Source organism: Arabidopsis lyrata (assembly GCF_000004255.2).
Source record: "Arabidopsis lyrata subsp. lyrata unplaced genomic scaffold ARALYscaffold_3, whole genome shotgun sequence".
Taxonomy (NCBI): Eukaryota; Viridiplantae; Streptophyta; class Magnoliopsida; order Brassicales; family Brassicaceae; genus Arabidopsis; species Arabidopsis lyrata.
Window position 1 is genome coordinate 19,288,926 of NW_003302553.1, and position 12,631 is coordinate 19,301,556.

A 12,631-nucleotide genomic window follows, 5' to 3' on the forward strand; every position below is an offset into this window, starting at 1 on the left:
AACTACATGCCGAAGTCGAGGCCCTTCTCTGGGCAATGAAGTGTATGATTGGTGCAGATCATCAAGAGGTAGCGTTCTTTTCAGACTGTTCAGACCTGGTGAAGATGGTGTCTTCTCCAACCGAATGGCCGGCGTTTTCAGTGTATTTGGAGGAATTTCAGAGCGACAAGGACGAGTTTTCATCTTTTTCTTTATCTTTAATTTCTCGTAGGGCTAATGTTAAAGCGGATCATCTGGCACGAAAAATTCGTACAGAACCGCTTCATATCACATATGTAAATAACATTCCTCAGGAATGGTTCTTTTAAACTCTACTATCTAGAACTTTTGAATTTTATTTTAAATTTCGGATGACAAAAAAAAAATAAAGGTGCCACTAAACTATATAGGACAGTTTAGGCGGAAAATTTTTATGGCATATGATAAATCTTTCATGAATGTGATTGTAGACTTACGATAAAGATAGAGTTGTTAGGTAGTAAACCAAAGTGATAGATTAAAACGGAAAACGGCAGAGTGAAATATAGTTATGATAGAGATAATTGGAGTGGTAGACTGATGAAAAAAAAAAATTGGAGTGCTAGACTCCATTCGCTATTTCGATCACTTTGATGGACTGGAGAAGAAGAATACAAAAGACCTTGATCCTCATCAAACATCGATTTATTCGCTTCCATCTATTTTGTAGCTTCTTGTCATCCTTAATTAGCTTCATAAAATGCGTTTCTATTACTCTTTTGATAAAGAAACACATTCTTTGATTTCTATAGTTGCCACAAATTTATAGTCAAAAACTCAATAAATTTATAAATTTATATTGTAGACCAAATGGATTAATTTTAATATAATAAATTTCCAATTAATTTCAATAATTTAATAGAATAAATTTTAAATTAATTTCAAGTATACAATTTACCTAGTGCTATATCAATATTAAACATGTGGATATATAACAAATAAAACGCAAAAGAAATCAAGGTAAAACGGTAAATGCCACAACACTGCTGATTGCTGCTGCAATAGCTCCGACCACAAATCCTGGTAAGTTTCCACCTCCAAATAACGCATCAATAGGACCAACTCCAAACGATACAACCATTTGTGGTATCACTATTGCCATGTTTAAAACTCCTAGAGAGAGTCGTGCAGAGATGACAACAAAAAGAACACATCCTTATTAATTTGATATTTTCATATTTATGGAGATAATTGGAAACTGATATCTCAATTAACATTTTTTGTATTCACAGGTTTTAATTAGCATTTACTATCAGAATATAGGTTTAACTTAAAAACAAAAAGAGAGTTTAAAATACCTTGGCCGGCGCCGGAGCTGCTTGAGATAATGGAAGCTAGTGCGAACGGAATACTGAATGTAATCTATAAAAATACCAAAAAATGGTTTCATACGAATATTGATAAACAAAATAATAAATCATGGATAATAATAGTAACAAAAAAACTTAAAAAGAAAAGTTGTGGACTTACAGCAAGAGGAATTCCAAGAAGAGCAAAGAGAGTCAATGCTCCAGCTCTGATGCCATCAGTAGGAAGGGCCATCGGACCGGCGATTCTCCGGTGCTCCTCCGCCTTTTTAGTAACCAAAACCGTCATTGCCAAACACACGGCGAGGATGATATTCACAGCTCCCCAAAGCCTTTTAGCTCCTCCCATCTTCCTACTAATCCCTTCAATACCAAGCGACATGAATCCGAGAACGATAGAGTTAAGCATCAATCCCAATGCACCAACGTGAATTCATTGGTTGTATAGTTTCTTCATTTTGTCATCTCCTTTTGAGTCTCCACCGTACACTTCACGACCCATCCAATCAGTATCATATAAAAGAAAAGGGAACCATGCGATCCAGTTCAAGGCCGTGAGGATTAGTAACATCCACATTGGACGTTTCATCACCTTGAAAGCTCCAAAGTTCTCACCGAAGAACGGAGTTTTCTCGTTGTCGGAGTCTGCCTTAGGCGACCATTGCTTGTCTTCCACGTACCGAAGAGCTATGATGGTGACGACTAGGAGAAGAGTGATGGAAATGAAGAAACAACTCTTGAGATTTGCGCAATAAATGTCGCATGCTTTAGTCATTGTGAAAGGGAAGATCTTGTGGAGGTTAGTGTACGATCCGGCCGCGTATCCCAAAACGTTTCCAACGGCCATGAAAAAAGAGAAAAACGCGTTTGCTGTTCGCGTTTTCTTAGCGTCTCCAGCGGCTAAATCACCAAGGAAAGCGCGGCAAGGTCCTTGGAGTGTGTTGTTAGCCACGTCAAGGATCCAGAAACCGAAAGCGAAGATAACAATGTTGGTGTTGTGAAGACCGAGTTTTAGAAGCTGCTGAGATCTTTGTTTCAAGGTTGAGAGAGAGTTTGGAGATCATCAAAGTAATAATTGAAGTTAATGATGTGTGAAGCTTGGATTATAAAACTCACTAAGAAAGGGAGAGATTGTTGATGTATTCTTAATAAGTTTTATATCAAGATGAAGAGAAACAGAAAGCGGCATTTATAGAAGGCAAATAATAAAGATGAAGCTGTTGAAGCAGTCGTTGTACTAGTTCAGAGTACTTCAAGAAGTAGTTCAGGGGAACAAAGCAACGTGAAGCGAGCATATGGAAATTGGTAAAGTCGGTCTATGGCGGTTGGCTGTGGATACTAGAAGCTTGGAGAAGATTCTAGAAGACTGAAGAGTTTCCTTTTCATAGGAGGAAAAGGAAACATGAAGAGAAAGGACAATTTCCTAATCCTTAAAGAAAAAGGAAATTGTCTATTCCTATTAGTGTTAGAATAGGAAATCGGCTTGTTGTATAGCCACGACCTATTTAGTATAAATAGGGTGCTTAGGCTTTAGAAAAGCTGAGCACAAGAGAGAAAGAGAATTCTTAGACATTAAGGTTATGTGGTTTCTTGTGAGAAAGCATAATGCTTAAGGGGGCTAAGGGATTTGTCTTGAGAGAGTTCTTGACCGGGTTGTGATCTAAGAACGAGAGATTGAGGGAATAGAAAATAGTTTAAGGAAGACCTTGTAAACGTATTTTCTATTAATCAAAAGAGTTTTAAGAAGAAATCTTTGTCTCAGCTTGTGACTCAGTTCCTGACTTAGTTTCTGTCTTAAATCGTGAGCTAGTTCTCAAGTACTTAATAGCTCTTGCACTTTCAATTGGTATCAGAGCGGTCACTTGTGAGGATTGCATACAGGTGAGATCTTGTGGAGAAGATGGAGAGCTATCATGGACTTGACATCGGGTCAAGAGTAATATTGAATGATGGAAACTATGGTTTTTGGAAATCAAGGATGAAGGCGGTTATAAGAGGCATTGATGTCTATGCTTGGAAAGCCATATTGGAAAAGTGGGAAGAACCAAAAATCAAGGATGAATCAGGAGCTGAGGTTGCTAAACCGGAGAAGGACTGGACTAATGATGAATTGAAAAAATCAAAGTACAACGCAAAGGCACTCACCACTATTCACATTAATGTTGGAAGAAACCAGTTCGAACTAATTCAGGGATGTGAAACAGCAAAAGAAGCTTGGGATATCTTGCAAAATCACTTTGAAGGAACCACAAAGGTGAAGAACTCAAGGAAAGACATGTTAGCCTCAAGATTCGAAAATCTGAAGATGGAAGAACGTGATTCAATTTCTGATTTTAGTTCAAAGATAAGTTCTCTAGCTCAAGAAGCATTGACACTTGGAAAGAAGTACAAAGATAAGAAACTAGTGAAGAAGTTTCTACGATGTTTACCTTCAAGATTCATGGCATACAAAACTGCCTTAAGTGTGTCACATAACACGGAAGACCTTAGCTTTGGAGATGTGGTCGGAATGCTTCAAGCTCATGAGATGGAACTAGAGGGTGTGAAGAAAGTGAAAAATCCAAAGGATTTGGCATTAACTTCTCTTGAAAGGAAAACTCAAGAGGTAGAAGAAGATGATCCTAAAAGTTTGTTGTTTCAAAGACTTCATCAACTATTAAGGAAGGTAGAAGAAGAACAAGGACAGAGGAGGTTCAGCTCAAGCAAAAAATATCCAGAAGAAGGTAAAACTATTAAGAAGGCAAATATGCAATGTCATGAGTGCTTAGGGTATGGACACTTCAAATATGAATGTCCTACATTCAAGAAAAAGGATGTAAAGTGCTTTGGGTGCAAAGGTATTGGACATACTCAGCATGAATGTGTTAGTAATCAGAAAATAAGAAAAGAAAAATCAATACAGAGAATAGAAGAAGATTCAGAGGAAGAAAGTGATGTTGAAGAAGAAGTAAATCATTTTGTTACACTTTTGGGAAAAGCTGAATTTGAAGGTGGTGAAGAAGTGTTAGGGTCTGAGTTTGAAGAAGAACATGAAGTTGACTTTGCTGAATGTTATAAGGAGGTACGTGAGACACTGATTAAGATTGGACAAGAAAATCAAGCCTTAGTAAAAGAAAAGCGTCGTCTTGACGAACTTGTTGAGTTACTGCAGAATGAACTGAGGGATAAAACAAAAATCTGTCAAGAAAGTATGAAGGACAAGCTGACTGTTTCTACAAGAGTAGGAAAATCTAACAGAGGTTTGGGATATATTGGACAAAAAGGATCTCAAACAGGGCAAATCAAGTTTGTAGCTGAAAGTGTCTCTCCACCAAATCCAAACAAATATGAAAGTAATGCATCCAAAGGAACTGGATGTTATTTTTGTGGAAAGAATGGGCACATTAAAGCATATTGCTACAAATTCAGAGACATAATAAGTAGACTCAAACATCAAGGGAAATTTTCCTGGAATGGATTCCGAAGTCAAATATGGGTGAAGAAATCTGATATGTATCAAATTACATCAGAACATACGTCAGGAAGGATAGGAAGTAAGTCAGGAAAATCAAGAAGTACGTCAAGAAGTGGATATTCTCGCAATATGACTGCAACTGCTACAGAACCTGCTTTAAAACCTGCAACAGAACCTGCATTAAAACCTGCAGCAGAACCTGCATTAAAACCTGCAGCAGAACCTGCATTAAAACCTGTATCAGAACTTGCATCAGAAGGCTGCAACGAGGTAGAGAGTGTCAAGTACAAGATGTTATATGAACAATGGCTTAACCTAGTTGAGGAGAATTCAGTGTTAACAAGGGAAAAACTCAAGATAGAGGCAAAGGTGGCTGAAACACAAAAATATGCAATAGAGAAGGAAGAAGAAGCATCACAAGCTAGAGTGCAACTTGAAGAAACTTACAAGAATTTGAGGATGCTTAATAATGGCACGAAGCAGTTGGATCATATTCTAAACATTGGCAAAACTGATCGATATGGTCTTGGATTTAAAGGAATTCTTTCAAAATCAGATACAATGTTTATCTCTGGTGGTTATTAGAGAGAGCTACATCAATGAGGAGAAGAAAGAAGAAGAGAACATATGATCTGCATCATCAAGGTCAAAGTATGATATTTTCGGATTAAAAAAAACAGTTTCAAGATGTCAAATTCAAGGCAACGTTTGGAGATCTAATTGTAGTCAGATCGAGCTGAAACTTTGTGGCATGCTTCATGGAACTATTGTCTTGAGATTCAACGGTGGGATTGAGATTTTGACGGTTGGTTTGGGTCTTATTCAACCTGTTTTGGACAGAGTTCATATAAAATTTCAGAATTGACCAACTTGACCTTTGAAGTAGTCCAGCTGGGATTCATGTGTGTGTCAACCTACGAAAGTATTTTTAACTTGTGTGTGCTCACAAGCAGGGGGAGAAGAATGTGACTAAGAGAAGGATGTTGTTTTATGGGGGAGTTTTCATAAGATGGCATAGGATTAAGGGGGAGTTTTGAAGATGGTTTTGCTTGTTCTTTGCTAGAACCCTATGTGGCTTGTGTGTAGCTTTATGGGTCTTCTTTACAGATGCTTGTGAGACACACAAAGTTAAAAAGGGGGAGATTATTGATGCAGCCAGTTGACACACTCGATGTACCGGTGACAAAGTAGCACATGAAGTGATATAACGAAGCATGATGTTTTATCTCAACATTAAGTATGTGCTTTGTTTCTAAAACTCAGTCATCAAGGGGGAGATTGTTGGTGTTGGGAAGACCGAGTTTTAGAAGCTGCTGAGATCTTTGTTTCAAGGTTGAGAGAGAGTTTGGAGATCATCAAAGTAATAATTGAAGTTAATGATGTGTGAAGCTTGGATTATAAAACTCACTAAGAAAGGGAGAGATTGTTGATGTATTCTTAATAAGTTTTATATCAAGATGAAGAGAAACAGAAAGCGGCATTTATAGAAGGCAAATAATAAAGATGAAGCTGTTGAAGCAGTCGTTGTACTAGTTCAGAGTACTTCAAGAAGTAGTTCAGGGGAACAGAGCAACGTGAAGCGAGCATATGGAAATTGGTAAAGTCGGTCTATGGCGGTTGGCTGTGGATACTAGAAGCTTGGAGAAGATTCTAGAAGACTGAAGAGTTTCCTTTTCATAGGAGGAAAAGGAAACATGAAGAGAAAGGACAATTTCCTAATCCTTAAAGAAAAAGGAAATTGTCTATTCATATTAGTGTTAGAATAGGAAATCGGCTTGTTGTATAGCCACGACCTATTTAGTATAAATAGGGTGCTTAGGCTTTAGAAAAGCTGAGCACAAGAGAGAAAGAGAATTCTTAGACATTAAGGTTATGTGGTTTCTTGTGAGAAAGCATAATGCTTAAGGGGGCTAAGGGATTTGTCTTGAGAGAGTTCTTGATCGGGTTGTGATCTAAGAACGAGAGATTGAGGGAATAGAAAATAGTTTAAGGAAGACCTTGTAAACGTATTTTCTATTAATCAAAAGAGTTTTAAGAAGAAATCCTTGTCTCAGCTTGTGACTCAGTTCCTGACTCAGTTTCTGTCTTAAATCGTGAGCTAGTTCTCAAGTATCTTGACAGGTTCGTCGATTTTGTCTCCCATGCTGTGGCCGAAATCAGGCGCGTATCCAATTAGTACAACAGCAACGCTACAAGTAAGGCGCCGATGGCGATGAAAGGACGGCGATGACCGAATCTTGACTGGCATCGGTCACTGAAATAACCAGTGGATGGCTGGACAAGCAGGCTAGAGACAGGACCACAGAGCCATATGAAAGATGACCATTTGTGTGGGACTCCAAGAACTTGCACGTATGGAGTTAGCAAAGACAGCTGAAGAGCCCAACCGAACTGAATACCGGCGGCAATAGAAGCCACCGATATCATCTTTCTCAGCGGAGATGGCCCATCAAGATCCGCCAACGACGAGGAAGACTGTCTATCCAAAGCCGCCACATCGTTTTTGCTTGGAGGTCACTCATCTTCTTCACCTTGTCTTAGAGGTTGTTTTTTTTTGTGTTGGTGATGGAGGAGATGAAAGAAACGGCCGAGGCTTGTCTCTTAAAAGACAAGGTGAAGAAGAGGAATGAGATTCTATAAATGTTTTGATTCTGTGTTTCATTAGTTTATGAAAGTAAATCTTTTATAGTAAGGCTATAACACAAGTATCCTTATAGGATTGTTGTAATAATGACAAGACTAAAGTTAATATAACAATTTTACTTTTAAAGTGCTGTAGGTTATTTTTACTTAGTTTCTCCCTCCTCTAGTTTCTTCTTTTCTCATGATTATTTTGTATGCTATATTTATATATGTACACTAGCCACTAGTCTCGACATATATAGGTAGAAGGATATATAACAATAATATAAATACTATGTATATTCTCGGTTGTTACGTAATATGTATATATTTTGAACAACATTTTAAACGAAAAAACTTACACGTATATATTTTTTCAACTAATATGTAGTTAGTATATGAATAACATATAAAATATTTTATACATTTATACAAATTATTTATATGTTTATATAGATTCCATTTAACTTATATGTGCATAATACAATTTGTGTTGTTGTTTATTATATAATTGTTATTAAATAATTTTATTAACTATAATATCTAATTTTATAATTTAAGAAAAAGTAATTTATAAATACTAAATTTTAGTATTTACTAAGCATAATATTTAGTTACAGCTAATAAATTTACAGCCAAAATTCTATATTCCTAAAATCTACAAGTACAACCAAAGTTTTACACTTACAGCTTACAAACTTACAACAAAACTTCTACGATAAATAATCTAGAGCTACAGTCTAACCAATCACCCACAAAATCTAAAAAAATCCAATGTTAATCGGACGAACAAAAGATAATAACAAGATTCAGAGTTTTCTCTCTCTCAAAGAATTCGAGAGAAGGGTTTTAGTTTAAGGTTAAGAGTTTATGGTTTATGGTTTATGCTTTGATTTTAGGTTTTGTTCTAGTATTCTCATTATTTAAGGTTTGAAAAAGTATTGTTTTAAGTTTCTATAATTCATGTCAAACATAATATTTTTTTTTCTTAAATGTAAACTTAACATTTTATGGGTTGTATGAAAAGCTTAGCGAAACAATTCGAATTTGTAAGATTCAAGCGTTTAAAAGTCATTTTAACAAAATCTCTTTTAATCATTTAAATATGTATAATACCAAAAACATGAAGTTACATCAGAGTCTCCAGGTTACAAAGATTAAAGTAATAACATACGTTACACGTTTTGAAGTTCAAAACATAACAAAAGAAGATAAAACAAAAGAAGAACATAGCTTTTCCTCAAAGATACAATCCCATCATGGTTCGCTGTAACGTAGTCTCAGTCATCACAAATTCACAATTCCACACATCTTCCATCACCTCAAATGGTACCATATTATGACCATGTACATGATTGCCCCTGTCTTAACCTTTCTAAATGCTTACGGTTGCGGACTCACTAAGTGGTCCTTAGTGTGACAATATATGCTGATATCCTTGCCGGGAAAACGAAGAATTATATATGTCGCATATGACAATTACGAGGAAGATCTGCAAAAAAACCAATAGGTTGATTAAAATTGATGACACATTATGTTGAACAATGCCCTAACTTGCAAGAGGGACATCGACTGTTGCTTTGAATGTTTTCCCATATTTCATTTGGAATAATAGAACTAAAAAAGGTTCGTACTTTGATAAAAGATGCAAGGATCCCACACAGTCCCGGCTCAAGCATTTAATAGGCCCAGGGGCAAAAACAAAAACTAGGCCCTTATTATATATATAGAAAAAAGGGGGTTTTGCAAAAATGCCAATTTTTCAATGCCACTTTTCAAAAATACCCCTTTTTAAAAACTTTATAAAAAATGCTCTGAAAAATATAAGATTTACCCAAATATGTATGTAATATTATTAAAACATACACAAACTACATTTCTATGTATCTCAAATCTTATAAATACTTTATAAATACCTTATAAATGCATTTTAAATACCTTTAAAAACCTTTAAAACATCTTGTAAAACCTTTAAAAAACTTTAAAAATCCTTAAAAATAACTTGTAGAACCATTAAAAACACCTTATAAAACCTTATAAATACTTGGATCGAGTCTTCAAGTAGTAGTTACAATCCATAAGTACCTTAACCTAATAAAACTTTATAAAAATTTCAGATTTAAAAAGGGGCATTTTTGAAAATGGACATCTAAAATGAGTATTTTTTAAAAGGGGTACACCAAAAGGGGTATTTTTAACAATTTCCCAAAAAAAAAGTATGTATAAAAATAAAATAACAAAAAAATATATTTATATTAGTATTTTTGATGTACATTTGTTAGTAGGTGGGGTTAAATTGTGATCCGACAAATTTGGTACCCGACTCGGGTATTCCATATTTAACTTGAGTTATAAAAAACCAAACTTTTTCACCAAATATTCCATATTTAACAATAGAGATATTTAGTAGATTTGGTTAAGATTTAAAAATTATAGTTCTCCTATCATCTTTGTTTGATTTTTTTTAACTTTTTGAATAACCATATAATACATAAAGTTAAGAAAAATCTCAATTTTTTCTTGTATATATTGTGATTCGAAATTTTAAAAACGGATATATATATCCCAATTTACAAACTTTTATATATAATAAATAATCATTAAATTTTAAAATTCATAATTTTTTTGAAAATAAATCGTCTCGCAATGTACCGCAGGTTAATAAAAAGCATCGTTTACAAAAGATAAAACAACAAGATCATTTCCGTCGATGGTTTTGATGTAAAACCTTTATTTGTAATAGAAATAAAAAGAGATTTGGCCCAATAAATAAATTTTCCAGCAATGTTGGGTAGGCCTGGGCAAATAAACCGAACCGAATGTACCGAACCGAATACGAAGCAAAAAAAAAGTCGAACCGAACCGAACCGAAAATTTGAAAATAACCGAATGGATACTAAATTTTATAACCAAAATAACCGTAACCGAATCGGTACCGAACCAAAATATTTTGGGTAACCGAAATACCCGAAATACAATTATATTTTCAAAATAATTAGTTATTTATAGACCAAATAATCAAAAATACTTGAAAAATACATTAAAATAGTAAAAATACTCAAAAATAACCGAAATATATCCAAAAATACTTAAAAATAACCGAAATATCATAAAATATCCTAAGCAAAATAACCGAATGGATACTAAATTTTAAAAACGAAAGAACTGGAACCGAACCGAAACCGAACCGAAATTTCAAAATATCCGAAGGGATACTAAATTTTGAAACCGAAAGAACCGAAACCGAATGGACCCAACCGATAACCTAATGGTTAACCGAAAGCCCAGGCCTAATGTTGGGTAAAGTAAATCAACATCTACTTTTGGCCCTATAAATTTTTTTTTATAAAAGAATTTTGTTATGCTTCGTAATGTCAATGTTCATAGGCCCTTTTTATAATAGAACTTATGCTTTGTAATGTCTATGGGCCTCTTTTTATAATATAACTTTTTTTTTCCGTAATATTTGTATAGATTATTGTTTTTTTTATTTTGCAAACAAAGGGAAAAAAACAAATTTTGGGCCCCTTGGGTTTCTGGGACCTGGTATATGCACAGCTCGCCCCCATGTTAAGCCGGCACTCCCACATGGCAACGGTGTAATTAAGTGTCTCCATGAACCAAGTACTCATAATTAGATAAACACAATGGCACTAAAACTCAAAACTCTTTCACAACTCTAGAAACTAATTCATTCAATCAATATTAGTTTTACTAGAGACAATCCTCCTACTTAATATGAGTAGAACATTAAATTTATCAACACCACATAATACAACTACTTCGCCAAGCAATAAAAGTCATAAAGTCGAGAATCAATACAATAAAAACACTAGGTTTCTCTCCTGATCTGACACGTCAGCTTTTTCAGCTTTCATGTGTTTGACACATCATTAAAAACGAACTCCAATCAAAACATTTTAAATAATACAGCTCAATTTCGTAAAGCAATAATAACTTTCTATCCTACCACGTCACTCTTACTCTATCTCGTTAAGAAAGAAAATAACAAGGGTCAAGGCCCAAATAAAGTAGAAACCCACTCACACGCAATGTCGAAACTGATTTTGTTGTCGATTCAAAAACCACCTTAAAATGCCGAAAATTGGTTGTTGTGGTGATGTCTAGATTGAGATAGATTTTAAAGTGAGTGTTGTTTTGTCTTGATCAAAGGTTATGTTTGGTTTGTTTTCTTTTAAATTTTTAGCTTCAATTGGTGTTGGTGAGATTTGTACATTGATGGTGTCGAAGAAGAACGAGCAATCGATTGTTGGAGCTGCCACGATCGAGGTTTTACTCCTGCTACTAGCCTACTATAGGTTATAGGTTTTGGGTTTTTCCTCTGCCATTTATTTCACTGTAAGCATTTTCTTTATAAAAAAAACTTTCTTTCCACATCTAGGATGTTTGAATTGAATTTTGTGATAAACTTTAGCTATATGTCTACTAAAGTCTCTTGGTTTCATGAATTTGAACAATGAAAGACAGTTTCAGAGCTTATGTTCTTGTTAAACTAGTATAGTTATGTTCTTGTAATAAACCAGAAGCTTTGAACCGAACGTTGATTCATGACTCAAACTGAATTTGATGAATTTGAGCCGCAAAATCGACGATCTTCACTTGTCTCTCAATCGATTCTCGGCTTTTCATGATCGTGATTCATACTCTACACTGAAAGATTCGACGGCGCGTGTAAAAACCCATTTCCGGTCATACTTTGGTTCACATATCTATATCTCTCTAACAACTCAAGGAGTTACCAAAATATCAAATCAAGCTAATTATCTCTCAAATCCTCTGTTTCTGGCAAAACCCATTTCCCTTTTGAAGCTGTTTCTTGAGAAGCTACATATTTGCTTCTGCAACTTGATTCAGTTCAGGTACGAAGTTTTAAAGATTCATTATGAACTCTTGTAGAGGTTATATATTTTTTAGTCTTTGAGTTTTAATTTTCTCTCTTAGGGTAGGGTTGATTCAATGATACGAGATGGGAAAAGATCATTGAGATGAGATTTAGTGAGGTTCTTACATTACATTGGAGAAAAGAAACTAGACCAACTCAAGCCATTGTTCTTTAAGAATCTCTCTAAAGTGTTTCAATGCTTCAAAGGGTACTTTGCTTCAAACACCATCTTCATTGATGATGGACCCCACTATTAATCTAATAATCTCCATAATAGTGTTGTTTATTGATCAGTTTGTAAATCTTGTTCCTAACTTTAATCAATTT

The 12,631-nt window shown here is 34.9% G+C and overlaps 1 protein-coding gene across 1 annotated transcript; it reads right to left on the bottom strand.

Moving 5' to 3' along the window:
- Positions 1–973: 973 nt before the first annotated feature.
- LOC9319912 (sucrose transport protein SUC8) lies at positions 974–7,301 on the bottom strand. The gene is given in 6 exon segments (XM_021032466.1): positions 974–1,143; positions 1,317–1,380; positions 1,489–2,322; positions 6,893–6,966; positions 6,969–7,280; positions 7,283–7,301. Coding segments are annotated over 6 exon segments (1,473 nt in total).
- Positions 7,302–12,631: the final 5,330 nt, after the last annotated feature.